General features: G+C 39.9%; 1 protein-coding gene across 1 annotated transcript; it reads left to right on the top strand.

Moving 5' to 3' along the window:
• Positions 1–1,809: 1,809 nt before the first annotated feature.
• LOC131948006 (fibroblast growth factor receptor 4-like) lies at positions 1,810–8,480 on the top strand. The gene is made up of 4 exons (XM_059309452.1): positions 1,810–1,962; positions 6,590–6,712; positions 8,237–8,348; positions 8,467–8,480. The coding sequence occupies exons 1-4, from the start codon at positions 1,810–1,812 to the stop codon at positions 8,478–8,480; spliced, it is 402 nt and encodes a 133-aa protein (XP_059165435.1).
• Positions 8,481–18,022: the final 9,542 nt, after the last annotated feature.

Raw genomic sequence — 18,022 nt, 5'->3', positions numbered from 1 at the left:
CAATTTATTTTACATCATAGCGAAGTGATAACATACAGCTAGTAATTTTATATATATATATATATATATATATATATATATATATATATATATATATATATATATATATATATATATATATATATATATATATATATATATAACACGTATATAGAACGTGTTGAAAATTCGGCGCCTTTTTTTGCTCTTTTCGCTCCCCCTACTTCGAAAACCTGGATACGCCTCTGATTAGACCACTGAATATGACACTGGTTTAGGACCACGCCTCCAACACAATTAAGCGTTACGTGTCAACTGGTTATGCGCCATTGAGGCCATTGACTCCAATTTCAGCCTGCTTTTCTTTTTGGATTTGCTTCCATAGCCTTTCTCCAACCAAGAACAAACTACAAGGCAGCAGTTTAATTTTGGAGTTGTCTCTCCTAGAAGAGTGGCTGTCCCCAGCTAACGAGCCTCATCTGCCCGGGGGTTCGAACTAGACCATTTGTACATGTTTTTTGGGGTTAGGATGAATAGGATGGTCTATCTATAGAACGTGCACTTGCAATCGCGGATTTTTCGAGTTCGCTATTCGGCACCCTGGACCGAACTGCCGCTCATAACGAACCAGGTGCATCTGAGAAGTAGGCAAAAGACTGGCAAAACCCACGGACCATGCGGGTTACAATACAAGATACGAGATTCTTCAAAGTTTTTCCAGACTGCCTAGCTTAAGAATGATGCAGGAGTAGGCGATGGCCGTGCTAGAAATAGATAATTTGTCGTGAACGCGAGATGGCTAGTTGAAGATACTTTTTTTCTAAAATGGTGAAATAGCTTATTTATTTTTTAATTTAATTTTTTTTGTAAAAATTGCCCTGAGCTTTAACCGTCTTAAGATATTTGAATTGATACTATGAAAAACAATAACTTTTTTTCTTGATAAAAAAAATATGCTGCGTTCCCTTCAAAATACAAGTAAAATGAATTGTTCTTATGTTATTACTTTTTAAATAAACCGAGAGTGATCTCCCCTAAACTTTCTCGAATATTCTTATGTAAAATAAACCGGGAGTGATCTCCCCTAAACTTTCTCGAATATTCTTATATAAAAAACAAGGGATGGGAACTCGGGATATAGACATGAATTTTAATCCATTTTAAAAATTAAAACTTTTTAAAAATAGAATAAAATCTCGTAGAAAAAAGAATTGCACACCAGTGAACGCCAAATAAAATGTGCTTAATATGCGGAATATTATTAGTACTTTATAAATTTACATTAATTTTTGAGAAATCGGAGATATCGCAAATTAGTACTTTCGGTCAACGGAAATTACTCAAGATTTGACAGAAGGTAGAGAATTAGATCTTTTACTTACATGTTTAATTTCATTTATCTATCTAAAATAGTACTCAAGTTATAGGCTTTTGAAAAATTCAAAGTAAAAAAAGTACCACTTCCGGTTATCGGAAATCGCTCAAAAGTTGATACGGATCTACGATTTTGATAACATACTTATATATGAAATTTCATCAATCTAGCTGTAACGGTTCTCAAGTTATCGTGTTTACAGACACACAGACACACATACACACGAACAAGATTGCAAAATTATGTTTTTCCGTATCAGTGAGGTGTAAAATGTGGAGATTTTTGCACGATTACAAGCCAATCTTTTATTTAATTAATTCAGCTGCCCTACGCCGTCGCCGGTAAAACAACAGCGGAAACAGTCTTACGTCACTTCAGACAGGAAACCGGCCTACGTCACATCCGACACGATTTCTCTGAGCAGCCGATCGAGGCAGACGGCGCGGCGAGGCAGCATGTCCAGCCAGTGCAGCAGTGTGGCCACGGAGAGCTGCTTTAGTCGCATCACCAGCATAGACGAGGGGGAGGAGGAGCGGATCTTGTCCAGCGATCTCTTCGCTTTCTGCCTTCAGGTGGCGCGGGGTATGGGGCATCTGGCTGAGAACAAGGTGATAACAGGTGGGGACAGGTACAGGTGGTGGTGGTGGGGACAGGTGGTGGTGGGGACAGGTACAGGTGGTGGAGGGGCTAGGGATGGGTGGTAAATACAGGTGGCGCGGGGTATGGGGCATCTGGCTGAGAACTGGTGGGGACAGGTGGTGGTGGGGACAGGCGGGGCTAGGGGTATGGGGCATCTGGCTGAGAACAGGTGGGGACAGGTACAGGTGGTGGTGGTGGGGACAGGTGGTTGTGGGGACAGGTACAGGTGGTGGAGGGGGTGGGGTATGGGGCATCTGGCTGAGAACAAGGTGAGAACAGGTGGGGACAGGTACAGGTGGTGGTGGTGGGGACAGGTACAGGTGGTGGAGGGGGTGGGGTATGGGGCATCTGGCTGAGAACAAGGTGAGAACAGGTGGGGACAGGTACAGGTGGTGGTGGTGGGGACAGGCGGGGCTAGGGATATGGGGCATCTGGCTGAGAACAAGGTGAGAACAGGTGGGGACAGGTACAGGTGGTGGTGGTGGGGACAGGTACAGGTGGTGGAGGGGCTAGGGTGGGTGGTAAATACAGGTGGCGCGTGGTATGGGGCATCTGGCTGAGAACAAGGTGATAACAGGTGGGGACAGGTACAGATGGTGGTGGTGGGGACAGGTACAGGTGGTGGAGGGGCTAGGGGTGGGTGGTAAATACAGGTGGCGTAGGGTATGGGGCATCTGGCTGAGAACAGGTGGGGACAGGTACAGGTGGTGGTGGGGACAGGTACAGGTGGTGGTGGGGCTAGGGGTGGGTTGGTAGATACAAGTGGGGCGGGGTATGGGGCATCTGGCTGAGAACAAGGTGAGAACAGGTGGGGACAGGTACGGGTGGTGGTGGTGGGCGGTGGGGACAGGTACAGGTGGTGGTGGGGACAGGTGGGGCAAAGAGTGGGGAGATAGGTACAGTTGGGGATAGGGGTGGGGACAGATGAGGCAAGGGGTGCGATGGTACGTGGGGACAGGTGGGGGCTGGCGATTGTGTGGTTCGTAGGGGTATAGGAGCATTCAGCGTAGACCATTTAATAGGACATCTAGGCTGTAATATAGTGAGAATTGTGAAGTCAAGGGAACTCACTCTTCTTGTATTAGTATTATATTTATACTGTTATCTTGAGTGATGTCCCTTATATGTATATATATTTTTGTGTCTCGTGACTTCCGCCCTCTCTCGTTTCCATCATGTAGTTGAGGCCAATAAACGTTTTATATACAATCCCATGCTTTTATCGTCAATCTATTACATCTGGCGACGAGGATGGGATGGGATGGGCGACGCTGTCACAGGAGGATCAGTGCCTCTACAACCATGTCACAAGTGTCTAACATCATACACTGGTGACAATGATCCGGTGATAGGAGAGTGTATGGTTCATGTAAGCTATAATGGTCAAAGTGTTAAACTTCCTCTACTTGTGGTTGAAGGAAATGGACCACCATTACTAGGTAGGAACTGGTTAGTTGATCTTAAGTTAAATTGGGAGAGTATATTTTCAGTGATCAAAGCAAGAGAATCTAGTTTTACTTCAATAGATAAAGTTATATCTGAAAATGAAAGTGTTTTTGGTAATTCAGGATTACTAAATGATAGAACAGTGAAGATAAGCATTAAAGACACAAATCCAAGATACTGCAAAGCTAGAGTTCCACCTTATGCAATGAGGAATAAAATTGAAAATGAGCTAAGTAGATTGGAATCTAATGGCATCATAAAGAAGGTAGACTATTCCGATTGGGCAACGCCCATTGTGCCAGTGTTAAAGAAGGATGGTTCTGTAAGAATTTGTGGAGACTATAAAGCCACACTGAATAAGCAAATAGAGCTAAATAGGTACCCTATTCCTAACATTGAGGAAATTTCTTTGAATTTGGCAGGAGGAGACAAATTCACTGAATTAGACTTTAGTCATGCTTACACTCAACTAGAACTGCATCCAGATTCAAAAGTCTATACGACAATAAACACACATAAAGGACTCTACCAATATGAAAGACTATGTTTTGGTATATCATCCAGCCCTGGAATTTTCCAAGCTGTCATGGACAGTATTTTTAAGGATATTCCAAATGTTTGTGTTTACTTTGACAATGTGTACATAACTGGTAAGAATGACACTGAACATCTTAAAACACTTGATAAAGTCTTGAAAATAGTTGGTAAAAAGGTTTAAAGATAAACAAAGATAAATGTCAATTCATGCTGCAGAAATTAGTTTTCTTGGTTATATATTAAGCAAGCAAGGTCTCAGACCTCAACCTGAGAAAACAAAAGCCATTAAAGAAGCACCCAAACCTGAAAATACCCAACAACTAAGAGCTTTTTTGGGCTTGATAAATTACTATGCAAAGTTCATAGGGAATCTGTCTGGTAAACTATCACCACTGTACAAGCTGCTGCAGAAAAATGCAACTTGGCACTGGGGTAAACAACAAGATACTGCTTTTAATGCAGCAAAAGAAGCTTTGTCTTCTGACACCTTACTAACTCACTATGACCCAGGGAAAAGACTTATATTAACATGTGATGCTTCACCAGATGGTGTAGGAGCAGTCTTGTCCCACATGGATGAAAAGGGTGACAGACCCATTGCTTTTGCCAGTAGATCTTTGAACCAGGCTGAGAAAAATTATTCTCAGTTAGATAGGGAAGGCTTAGGCATCATTTTTGGTGTTAAGAAATTTCATAAGTTTCTGTTTGGTAGGAAGTTCACCATCTTTACAGATCATAAACCATTGCTAGGTTTATTTGGAGAAAACAAAACCCTACCTGAGCATGCCTCACCAAGAATTCAAAGATGGGCTATCACACTAACTGCATACAATTATGAATTGAAATACAAACCTGGATCTGAGAATAGTGCAGATAGTCTTAGTCGATTACCTTTAAAAAACCAAAGCCTTATCTATGTACCAGAAGATGTATTTGTTCTTTTCACTATCATGGATAACTCCAATAAGAATGTGAATGATGTTAATGTGAATGATGTTAAAAGAGAAACACAAAAAGATGAGTGCTTAATAAAAGTATATGAGTACTGTAAGAATGGTTGGCCTGAAGAGTCTGTGAATGATGACTTAAGGCCATATAAAATAAGAAAAATGGAATTAAGTCTAAACGATGGAGAAGGTGCAGTCCATTATCAGTCAGAGTTACCTAAACAAAGTATTTGTAACTTAATAAATGATTATGGTGATATGGCAATTCCAAATGCTTTTAAAAGAGAATACATTAGTAAGAAGGAATGTGATCATCAAACAACTTTGCTAACATCATTAGCACTTACAGAAACTAAAAGGATAACATCAAAAGAAAAAAGATTTTTGCCATTTAATACACCCACTTCAGATACTGGATCACAGTTGCAGATTGATATGGTCCATGATAGTACTTTTAAACAGTATTTTTGGTCATCAAAAAGCACTATCAGATTACCTGAGAAAATTGATCAATCAAAGAAATCTATGTCAGTTAAGGATCTGAATAACAGCATAATACTTTCAGATGCCAATTCAAAAATAGTTCCATTAAATCATGACAAAACATCCATTGAAAGAGAATTTGGTGTTAATGAGAATGTGTATCTGAGAATTTATGGGAGAAAGGAAAAATGGATACCAGGTCAAATTGTTCAATGTACAGGACCTGTGTCTTATAAAGTAAAAACAAATGATGGACTTATTGTCCGTAGACATGCAGACCAGTTAAAAATAACTTGTGCGGATAATAAGTGTGAATCTATCAATCCCACCAAATCTGATCAGTTCACACCAACTCAGTTTGTTCCACAACCAAGTTCTTTTGATATGAGTGAACCAAGTTGTCTAGAGTCAGAAAATGTAAATTCTGGAATTAATGATTTAAATCCTAGACTTCCTGAGATAGAGAAGCCATAAGGTCAGAATCTTGAGTCACCAAATCAAAAGCCACTGAGAAGGTCAAGCAGGACAATCAAAGTCCCAAATAAGTTAGACCTATGATTTTAAAGGTCAAAAGGACTTTGACATCATTGTTTTGTATTTTAATTATGTTGTAACATATTGTGCATTGTTTGTAAGGATGTAATCTACCATAATGTTCATGTTACAATATATTTGATGATTTTAGGATACTGTAAATTGTTCTTCTATTGAGAGATGTGTTGTGTTTACTAAGGGTAAAGGGATGTAATATAGTGAGCATTGTGAAGTCAAGGGAACTCACTCTTCTTGTATTAGTATTATATTTATACTGTTATCTTGAGTGATGTCCCTTATATGTATATATATTTTTGTGTCTCGTGACTTCCGCCCTCTCTCTCGTTTCCATCATGTAGTTGAGGCCAATAAACGTTTTATATACAATCCCATGCTTCTATCGTCAATCTATTACATAGGCTAGACATTAAAACGATAATACGTTGGGATCGAAAAGGACATTGATGGAATTTATTTAAGACGCAAAAGGACAATTAGTTGTGAAAAAATGGAAATTTTATTTAGACAGTAAAAGGACAATTATTTGCGTCTAAGAAACCAAATCAAGACAACAAAAGGACAAATATTTTTGAGAAAAACTGTTTATAAAAATGGGAAATAACTCCAGTTGACTTTTTTCTTTGACCAGATTGTCCACAGAGATCTGGCAGCTCGCAATGTGTTGGTCACTGACAGGTGCGTGTGCAAGATCACAGACTTCGGGCTGGCTCGATGTCTGGGGGACACTGACCACTACGACAGGTCGTCGAAGGTTCGTGAACTGGTTAAATTATGGTTAAATCGTCGAAGGTTCGTGAATTGGTTGCTAAACCGAAACGTCTCGAGTTCGAACCCACGGGCAGATGAGGCTCGTTAGCTGGGGACAGCCACTCTTCTAGGAGAGACAACTCCAAAATCAAACAACTGCTGCCTTGTAGTTTGTTCTTGGTTGGACAAAGGCTATGGAAGCAAATCCAAAAAGAAAAGCAGGCTGAAATCGGAGTCAATGGCCTCAATGGCGCATAACCAGTTGACACGTAACGCTTAATTGTGTTGGAGGCGTGGTCGAGTCAGGCAAAAAGCTCATGGTTGATAAATTCGAACAAAAGTCTTGAGTTCAAACCCACTGGCAGATAAATCTCGATCCCCTTCAACACTAATAATTAAGAACGAAGAAGAAGAAGAAGAAGAAGAGGTTAAATTATGGTTAAATAGTCAAAGGTTCGTGAGTTGGTTAAATTATGGTTAAATAGTCAAAGGTTCGTGAGTTGGTTAAATTATGGTTAAATAGTTGGCTCGATGTCTGGGGGACACTGACCACTATGACAGATCGTCGAAGGTTCGTGAATTGGTTAAATTATGGTTAAATAGTCAAAGGTTCGTGAATTGATTAAATTATGGTTAAATAGTCAAAGGTTTGTAAAATCCATTGGTTAAATTATGGTTAAATCGTCGAAGGTTCGTGAATTGGTTAAATTATGGTTCAATCGTCGAAGGCTCGTAAACTCCATTGGTTAAATTATGGTTAGATCGTCAAAGGTTCGTGAACTGCAATGGTTTAAGGTAAATTATGTTTTCAGTTATTCGTCGAAGGTTCACTAACTTCATTAGTTTGATTATTGTTTGATCGTCGGTTTTTTAACTTGTTTTACTTATAGTCGTGGAAGAAACTCCAAACTTGCTCTAGTTCAGTTGCCACATAATTTGGCCAGAAAATAATTGTTTTATCTGTAGAAAACAAGCATATGTCAATTTGGTGGCTTTAGCATTTGGTTAGAATATTTAAACTAAATATTATGTTTCAATGCATCCTATTGTGAGTTTGTGTGGCGACGTGGTCGAATGGTAGAGCGTTGGAGGCCAGCCCCAAAGTCTCGAGTTCGGTCCTGGTTTTGATTAATCCACCAAGCTCTGATGGGTACCAGACAATACGTTGGGCATAGTGCTGACCACGCCATCCCTTCATATGCCGAAGTCAAGAAACATGAACCCTAGTTCATCTACACAATGGATCGCTACGTCTAAAGAAAGTATTTTTTTACTTTCTTTATTGCTAGCTGGTGGCAAATCCCAATGCTGATTCACCTTGCTATGGCTTACATTATTAGGACTAGGACATTGATTCCTTTGTAGAATCTTCCAACTGTGTTTTATTCGATTCAAGCATTAATTTTCATACTTCGTTTTAGATTCGAACCCGTTACCGTTAAAGCGGCGTAGGTGAAGTAGATTATAACAGAAGTGGTAGGCGAATGATAAATCTAGTTTAAAACAAGTGTTTTTCTAAATTTGACAGGGCCCACTGCCGGTTAGATGGTTGGCACCAGAAAGTTTGATTGACAGAACACACAGCACCAAATCTGATGTCTGGGCCTGCGGCTTTCTTCTGTGGGAGATTGTTACGCTAGGTGAGTTCATAGGTTTACATTAGTAGGGGGGGGGGGCGGGGTTGGGGGGAGGTTTTATGTAGTGAAGGGGGTGAGTGTTGTTGTTACTTGGTACCCTATCCCGTTCGTCCTTGTTCAGTTCTCGTGCTGTGAGTTGTAATATTCCGGTTTGTACCAGTTTATGAAAGGGTATGTAAGGTGTATGAAAACGTGTGTGATGGCCTCAGTTTTGTCCAGGTCTCAAAGGTTAGTACAGGTTAGGTTTATACTAGTTTTTAGCCACTGTATCTTAGTTTACTAGCTTGTGTATTTTCTGTTTAAACTAGACTGTGTTAGGTGTAGATAGTGTATATAAATTCTTTTAGTTTCAACGAGCCTTTGTTTCAGTCTTGTTTTGTAACCCGTTTGTGGTTGTTTGTCTTATGTGTTGCGCTACGCATCGGATCTCCCGAATGGCATGTTCGTGTGTTCACAACAGTGTACTTTACGGTGTTGGAGGGGGGGGACTATCTTTGGGTGAGTCTATTGTTTTACTTTAGTTTGGTAGTAGGGGGCTACTGTATGGGTTTGGAGGGGGGGGGGGTGTAGATTGTAAATCTCGGCAAATTCATTAAGCAGGCGCATGTAACCTTCACCTTGAATGTCTTGCAACCAACAGTCTGATTGCAAACTATACACTTTTGTGTTGATAGATGGGGTCGGAGCGAACTTTCTAGATAGCAAACAAATACAACAAAATAACATTAGCTTCCTACAACATTGTGTCATGAAGAAGGGCTTCACAAAATGTGTACATTAATACTATTATATTAATGTGAGCGGCTGGAGTGTGTTTATCTGTTATTATAATTATTTGTAACTAAGAAGGCGAATGTCGCTTTTTATGTTCCTTTGAGGATTGTTGTGGTTTTTAGTTAAGTAGTCCGCTATTATGGATTTTGATTTTACAATGGTTTGTAGCCTGGTTATTGTGTCTTGTTTATATTTTAGTGTTATTATTTATGCAAACTTTGTTTTGGATTGTTGCTCCACTTTGCTTTATGTCCTGAATGTTACTTATTATTGTATTAGGGACTATTTTCTTGTGCGTAGCATTGGTTTCTTTGTTCGTAGTATTGGTTTCTTTGTTCGTGAATGTGGTGTGTCGACATGGAGGGACATTCTGCTGGAATGTCGAGGCCTGTGTGTTGAAGAGTTTCTGTGTCACGTTTATGTGGTGTATGGTAACGTAGGGTTATTTTTATAGTGTTTTATTATGTTTTCCATATTTTTGTTTGCTGATTTTGTATACAAAGTGACTATATACTAGATCTATTTAGTCACTTCAACTTTGAGAAGTTTCAATGTTTGTTTTATCCAGACCACGTGGTAGCACGATGGCCTGGGTTTAGTCATGGATTATTGTAGATTTTACTTTCATTTATGAGAGCCTCTTGTTTAGGCTGACAATTGTGTCAGCTTACTGTCTTGTGTATAACTTTTTTTACATTTTAAATTGATTTGTCTTATTTTTCCTCTTTCTAGGACGGTGGTCCGAAATTGGGTGTTTTGTTCTGTTGAGTTCTGTTTCTGTTTTTTATGTCTCCAGTGTTCTGTTTTACCTAAATTCTAGTTTGTTTATAACTTTTGGTTCCATATTTATTATTTTGTTAAATAAAGTTTATTATATTGTTTAAGTTTTTGTTTTATTTTTAGTAGTTTTTAATTTAGACTAAGGTTAGGTTATTAACCAGTCTGGATTACCGGACTTGCACTGACCGGACAGTAGTTAGTTAGATAAGCCTAGAAGGGTAGATATTAGGTATCCCCCCCCCCCCTAGCAGGGCTTACAAATTGGTAGCACGAGTGGGGTCAGTGCTTTAGTCTAGTTAAATTTTTGTTTTTTGTTAGGACTAGGTTAGTTTAGATAATTTTTTTTTCTTGATAGGCCCTTTATGGAACCATTTGTGTTTAGTTTTTGTTTAGTGTAGGAACCGTTTGTTGTTTAAAACACCCAATTCGGACGAGATGGCGGCACCAACCATCATCATCGTTCCACCCAGGGAGATCCTAATCCGGAGGTTCCATGGGGACAGCCATGGCTATGAGGTGGACCGGTTCATCAAAGAGGTCCAGTCCCTCTGGAGGGCCAGGGGAAACCTCTCAGTAGAAGAGAGGAAGGACCTCCTCTGGCAGTACCTGGGGGAAGCGGTGAGAGAGGAGCTGAGCTGCAGGGGTGACGACCTGCAGCACGACCCCGAAGCCACCCTCAGGCTCCTCAGAGAGGTGTACGGCGAGAAGAGGAGAGTACCGCAGCTCATGGCCCAGTTTCAGATGGTTGTACAGGGCCAACACGAGTCGGTGAGGGCCTACTCGCACCGACTGCACAGGGCCTTCAAGACCCTGGTTACGAGGCAGAGTGCCCTGCAGGTCCCACAGACTGATGCAGGGTTTCTTCGAGACCAGTTTGTGGAAAACCTGAGCCAGGCCACAGTCAGACGCCATCTGCACGAGCTGATTTTCCGGGACCCTAAGATCCCCTTCCTGGCCATACGGGATGCGGCCATTCGATGGTCTGGAGACGAGGACCCTCTTGCTGAACCTGCCTACGTGGCAGCAATAAATGCCAGGCCAATGGAACAATGTTCGTTCAGGTCCAAGCTGGAGGACAAAGTCAACAGGCTCACAGAGCAGCTTGCTGCCCTGCTGAAGCACTTTACGCGGGACACCAAATTGTCCAATGTGCGCCAAGCACCTCGCAAGCGCATGGAGGTCCAATCAAAGGGCTGCTATAACTGTCACCAGAGGGGTCACCTCGCCCGTCATTGCCATATGGCAAAGAAATATGGGCCCAAAGGGAATCAAGTGACACCGAAGGTATGGCGAGGGGACAAGGTCCTACGCCCCTGCGAAAGGACTCTGGTGCCTGCCAAGAGTGTACCAACCATTCAGGCGACGGAAGGAGACCCCAGAATGAAGGACGACAAGGTGGTACAGCCATTAGACCAACCTTTTCACCCAGATCCGTCAGTGGTATCAGGCCCAACATCCTGCCTACGCGCCAGCATAACCAGTGTAAAGGTGGACCAATCTGAGGAACTAGAGGCAATGGTTCCACCTAACCCATCCTTAATTAAGGCACCGGGTGGTGGTGCTGGGGCATGCCCCCAGACAGAGTCAAGCAAGAAGGACAAACAGGTCAAAAAGGCACCTGTAGCTGAACTGGCCATAGGCGACCTGGTCCTTCTGAGACAACCCCCACTTGGCAGACGCAAAATAGCAGACCTGGACGGCCCGACAGTTTATGTCGTGGTCGAATTACCTCCGATCACCGGCGGGTGTTACGCCATTAAAAAGAAAGATGGCCCTTCTGGCACCCGCCGGGTGGCCAGCACACAGATTAGGAGATATGTGCCTCCCAGGGCTCAACCGCCCTCCCCAAGGCCGGTCAAAGTTGTACCGCCGGCTGCTACAGCCACGTCGTCTGATTTTTTTGCAAAATTTTGTTTTTTGTAAAATTTATGTTTGTGCCCTGTGTGCTGATTTTTTTGCAAGTTCTTTTGCAAAATGGTGTTTTGCAAAAATTGTGATTGTGCAAAGTTTTTGTATTTTTGTAACATTTATGATTATGCCCTGTGGGCTGATTTTTTTCAAGTTATTTAGCTTGCGGTGACCGCAAGCTTTAAGGGGCGTGTATGTGAGCGGCTGGAGTGTGTTTATCTGTTATTATAATTATTTGTAACTAAGAAGGCGAATGTCGCTTTTTATGTTCCTTTGAGGATTGTTGTGGTTTTTAGTTAAGTAGTCCGCTATTATGGCGCTGATATGATTTTGATTTTACAATGGTTTGTAGCCTGGTTATTGTGTCTTGTTTATATTTTAGTGTTATTATTTATGCAAACTTTGTTTTGGATTGTTGCTCCACTTTGCTTTATGTCCTGAATGTTACTTATTATTGTATTAGGGACTATTTTCTTGTGCGTAGCATTGGTTTCTTTGTTCGTAGTATTGGTTTCTTTGTTCGTGAATGTGGTGTGTCGACATGGAGGGACATTCTGCTGGAATGTCGAGGCCTGTGTGTTGAAGAGTTTCTGTGTCACGTTTATGTGGTGTATGGTAACGTAGGGTTATTTTTATAGTGTTTTATTATGTTTTCCATATTTTTGTTTGCTGATTTTGTATACAAAGTGACTATATACTAGATCTATTTAGTCACTTCAACTTTGAGAAGTTTCAATGTTTGTTTTATCCAGACCACGTGGTAGCACGATGGCCTGGGTTTAGTCATGGATTATTGTAGATTTTACTTTCATTTATGAGAGCCTCTTGTTTAGGCTGACAATTGTGTCAGCTTACTGTCTTGTGTATAACTTTTTTTACATTTTAAATTGATTTGTCTTATTTTTCCTCTTTCTAGGACGGTGGTCCGAAATTGGGTGTTTTGTTCTGTTGAGTTCTGTTTCTGTTTTGTATGTCTCCAGTGTTCTGTTTTACCTAAATTCTAGTTTGTTTATAACTTTTGGTTCCATATTTATTATTTTGTTAAATAAAGTTTATTATATTGTTTAAGTTTTTGTTTTATTTTTAGTAGTTTTTAATTTAGACTAAGGTTAGGTTATTAACCAGTCTGGGTTACCGGACTTGCACTGACCGGACAGTAGTTAGTTAGATAAGCCTAGAAGGGTAGATATTAGGTATCCCCCCCCTGGCAGGGCTTACATTAATACACGGGATACCGTGATGGGTCTGAATAGATCCGCCTTCAAGATAAAATAAACAGTACCTGTGATGTAAAAGATACTGGGTGAACCTGGCAATAGGGCTGGTAAGTAGGTCACCAACCAGTTATATGGCTCATGCAGGTTTTATTGAGCCGTAGAACTGGTTGGTGACTACTTACCAGCCCTATTTTGTTCCAAATGTCCACTCTATATTTTATTTTCTTGTACCACACCCACCCCACGCACCCCAGACCAAGTTGACAAAATATCGATCTAAAGAGTTTGATTGATTGATTTCAGGTGCCAGTCCTTACCCCGGGTTATCTGCCCATGACGCCTTCAAGTTTGTTAGCGCTGGCAAGAAAATGGAGAAACCTCAGCACTGCAGTTCTGACATGTACATAACTTTAATCCTAACCACACAATCGACAACACACACATCCACTTTGACAACTAAAAACCCACTCAGCTAGAGAAATTTTGACTATTCCACATCAATTACGACAGCAACAAAAGAGTTCCACACAATCACACACAAAAAATTCCACACAACCCCCACCCCCCACATAACTCACCCCAATGTATCTTCTTCTTCTTCTTCGTTCTTAATTATTAGTGTTGTAGGGGATCGAGATTTATCTGCCAGTGGGTTTGAACTCGAGACTTTGTTCAAATTTATCAACCATGAGCTTTTTGCGTTACGTGTCAACTGGTTATGCGCCATTGAGGCCATTGACTCCGATTTCAGCCTGCTTTTCTGTTAGGATTTGCTTCCATAGCCTTTGTCCAACCAAGAACAAACTACAAGGCAGCAGTTGTTTAATTTTGGAGTTGTCTCTCCTAGAAGAGTGGCTGTCCCCAGCTAACGAGCCTCATCTGCCCGAGGGTTCGAACTCGAGACTTTTCGGTGTAGCAACCATGAGCTTTACCGACTCGACCACGCCGACCCCCACCCCAATGTATAATCCCACCCACTCACAACCCCACACAACTCAACTCCAACAATCCTACACAAAATCCCACCCCCATACAAACCCGCACAACTCAACTCCCACACAAAATCCCACCCCACACAATTCCATCAAAACAAACCCACCCCCACAACCCCACACAACTCACCCCCATACATAATCCCAACCATTCACAACCCCACACAACTCAACTCCCACACAAACTCCCACCCCCACACAACTCAACTCCCACAATAAATCCCACCCCCACACAATCTCCCACCCCCACACAATCTCCTACCCCCACACAATCCTACAACTCAACTCCAGCAATCCCACACAATCTCCCACCCCCACACAATCTTACAACTCACCTCCCACAATCCCACACAGTACGCCACCCCAACTCCCCCATAACCAACCAACTAACCCTCCCTGTCCCCAGATACGAGCTCATGTGCAGCTGCTGGTCCTTCCTCCCAGAGAACCGTCCAACGTTTGATGCCCTGTATCGCAGGTTCGAGACTCTGCTGGAAAAAGAAAAAGATTACATCAATCTGGAACTATTCCAGAGCGAACAGTACGCTTGTCTGGATGCGGACATATTGGATGAGAAGTTATAGGACATAAAGCTGGTTGGATGAGAAGTTATAGGACATAAAGCTGGTTGGATGAGAAGATATAGGACATAAATGAGAAGATATAGGGCATAAAGCTGGTTGGATTAGAAGATATAGGACATAAAGCTGGTTGTATGAGAAGATATGACATAAATGAGAAGATATAGGGCATAAAGCTGGTTGGATTTGAAGATATAGGACATAAAGCTGGTTGGATTAGAAGATATAGGACATAAATGAGAAGTTATAGGACATAAAGCTGGTTGATTGAGAAGTTATAGGACATAAAGCTGGTTGATTGAAAAGTTATAGGATATAAAGCTGGTTGATTGAGAAGTTATAGGATATAAAGCTGGTTGATTGAGAAGTTATAGGAGGTAAAGCTGGTTGGATGAAAAGATATCGGACATAAAGCTGGTTGATTGAGAAGTTATAGGATATAAAGCTGTTTTGATGAGAAGTTGTAGGACATAAAGCTGGTTGGATGAGAAGTTATAGGATATAAAGCTGGTTGCTTGAGAAGAAATGGGATATAAAGTTGGCTGGATGAGAAGAAATAAGATATAATGCTGGCTGAGTGCAGACATAATAGATAAGTTATAGTAGAATGACTGGGTTATATTAACTGACAGTTGAAGTCACCTAAGAGATCCCGGATGTTACATAACTTACTTGGATTTTGCAGATAACTTTTTTTTTTAAACCCGAGAAAGTCGATTTAAAAACGAATCAAATCATTCTTCGCAGTGATCTCGTGCAAAATGTTTTTGTTGACACAAGTATTAGACATGCTGACAAGTATAGGGCTGGTAAGTAGGTCAATAAATAGTTCTATGGCTCATGCAGGTTTTATTGAGCTGTAGAACTGGTTGGTGACCTACTTACCAGCCCTATAATAGCGATCGTCCAGATGTGTATGTTTCATTACATACCTACAAGACATTTGAAACCTACCCCATACTCCACAGGACGTTACAGAGCAAATATGTTCATAAACCCCCCCCCCCCCCCTGCCTCATCACGAACAAAATGTAAACTCAGTGCTTTGCAATTTATGTGACCATATAAATGAATTACAAGAATCCCATTATTTTTTAGGAAATATTTTATTAAAATAAGACTGTTTTGTAATAATATTCATTATACAACTGTCTGTTGATTTAAGCAAAAGAAACAATAACCTACATTAATAATTGTAATGCATTCAATGATAAAAATAGATAATAATAAATGCAATCTTTTGTAGTTTAGATATTAACGTCAATAAAACATTAAAATTTAATAACTATGAATATAAACACACCTAACTTTATATACAAACATTGTATTCAATAAAAACATTGCAACCATCCATTGTTTGCAGTTGTGTTGTCATGTTATAGTGATGCCTTGTATTCTATAGAACTGTTTTCGTCGTTACTATGGAATTATAGTAACTACTTTTACAAATGCTGCCGAGTGCATGGCTTGTAAGACATGTTCTCTCTCACTGTTATTCGATATCTCGCTAGCCAGGGAGAGGTGTGAATTTTCGAACTGAATTTTCTCTTGTGAACATGGTTACCATTATTAACAAACAAAGAAAAAATGGGGTTATTTGTTTCTAGGTCTCGCCTAAAGATTTTAAAATACCAAGAGTGCATAAAAGAAAAAAGAATTGCGCAGCAAGTGAACGGAAAAAAATATTTAAATAATAGTGCGGAAAACTAGTACTTCATTAATTCATATGCGTTTTTTTAGAAATCGGAAATAGCGTAAAGTTTTACTTCCGGTCAATGAAAATTACTCAAAATTTGAAAGAAAGCAGAGAATTAGATCTTTTACGTTTAAGTGAAATTTCGTTTCTCTATGTGAAACAGTACTCAAGTTATGTTTGCGTTTTTGTTTGTGGTTAGGGTTAATTAAAAAGGTAATATATATATTAAATCCGGGCTATGCCGGGTATATGCTGAACACAACACACAAGTCATAGGGGGGGGGGGGCGGTAGATGCATGGAAAAAATTCTGGTGCCTGGCCGGCTAGTTTATAATTATTTATATATATATATAAATATATATATATATATATGTTAGGGGGATTTAGTTGTTCGAGAAAGAGGGATCATCTGCGATCGCACTTCTGACACCAAAATGTAAGGGGAGGGTTGTTTTTGTTAACCGATTAAAAGAGAGACATGGTAAGATGGTATTGACCATTATTCTCTCAAATCTGTGCACCTTTGCGTGGTGACAAAGGAGTCTAATAGACCTGAGCAAAACTAATTAACATCTAAACAAATACAACATTAATTTTACACTAAAAATAAAACCTGGTAAACACCCAGTTAATGCATTTATTTAACTTCATCCTACTTCACAAAAATGTATTTTACAAGCAAAAAACAAAAGGATACAAATAAGACCTGGCCAGTTTTCATAATCAAGGAAACATCCCTCGAATTCTTAATACATGGTAAGATGGTATTGACCATTATTCTCTCAAATCTGTGCACCTTTGCGTGGGGACAAAGGAGTCTAATAGAGCTGAGAAAAACTAATTAACATCTAAACAAATACAACATTAATTTTACACTAAAAATAAAACCTGGTAAACACCCAGTTAATGCATTTATTTAACTTCATCCTACTTCACAAAAATGTATTTTACAAGCAAAAAACAAAAGGATACAAATAAGACCTGGCCAGTTTTCATAATCAAGGAAACATCCCTCGAATTCTTAATACATGGTAAGATGGTATTGACCATTATTCTCTCAAATCCGTGCACCTTTGCGTGGTGACAAAGGAGTCTAATAGAGCTGAGCAAAACTAATTAACATCTAAACAAATACAACATTAATTTTACACTAAAAATAAAACTTGGTAAACACCCAGTTAATGCATTTATTTTGTCTTGAGCACTTATATCGGGAGCCAATATGTTGGGAGCCGCTTTATTTTAGAAACATATTTATGGCAATCATCACATTCATCTGGCTTATCTCCAGTATGAACTTTTCTATGTTTCCTTAAATTACAACTCTGAGAAAACTTTTTATGACAAACATCACATTCAAATGGTTTATCTTCTAAATGAACTTTTTTGTGTGTATTTAAACTAGAACTCTGAGAAAACTTTTTATGACAAACATCACATTCAAATGGTTTATCTCCTGAATGAACTCTTTTGTGTGTATATAAATTAGAACTTAATGAAAACTTTTTATGACAAACATCACATTCAAATGGTTTATCTTCTGAATGAACTTTTTTGTGTGTATTTAAATTAGAACTCTGAGAAAACTTTTTATGACAAACATCACATTCAAATGGTTTATCTCCTGAATGAACTCTTTTGTGTGTATATAAATTAGAACTTGATGAAAACTTTTTATGACAAACATCACATTCAAATGGTTTATCTTCTGAATGAACTTGTTTGTGT

This window comes from Physella acuta, unplaced genomic scaffold (assembly GCF_028476545.2).
Source record: "Physella acuta isolate Inbredline_101_S28 unplaced genomic scaffold, ASM2847654v3 ptg000620l, whole genome shotgun sequence".
Classification (NCBI taxonomy): domain Eukaryota; kingdom Metazoa; phylum Mollusca; class Gastropoda; family Physidae; genus Physella; species Physella acuta.
This window is presented reverse-complemented; position numbering and strand designations above follow the sequence as displayed.

What these genes read in the sequence shown, in the direction of transcription:
- LOC131948006 (XM_059309452.1), top strand. Translation starts at nt 1,810, where the DNA reads ATGTCCAGCCAGTGCAGCAGTGTGGCCACGGAGAGCTGCTTTAGTCGC. An exon ending in GGCATCTGGCTGAGAACAAG is followed by an intron (nt 1,963 to 6,589) that starts GTGATAACAGGT and finishes TTCTTTGACCAG; the next exon opens with ATTGTCCACAGAGATCTGGC. An exon ending in ACTACGACAGGTCGTCGAAG is followed by an intron (nt 6,713 to 8,236) that starts GTTCGTGAACTG and finishes TAAATTTGACAG; the next exon opens with GGCCCACTGCCGGTTAGATG.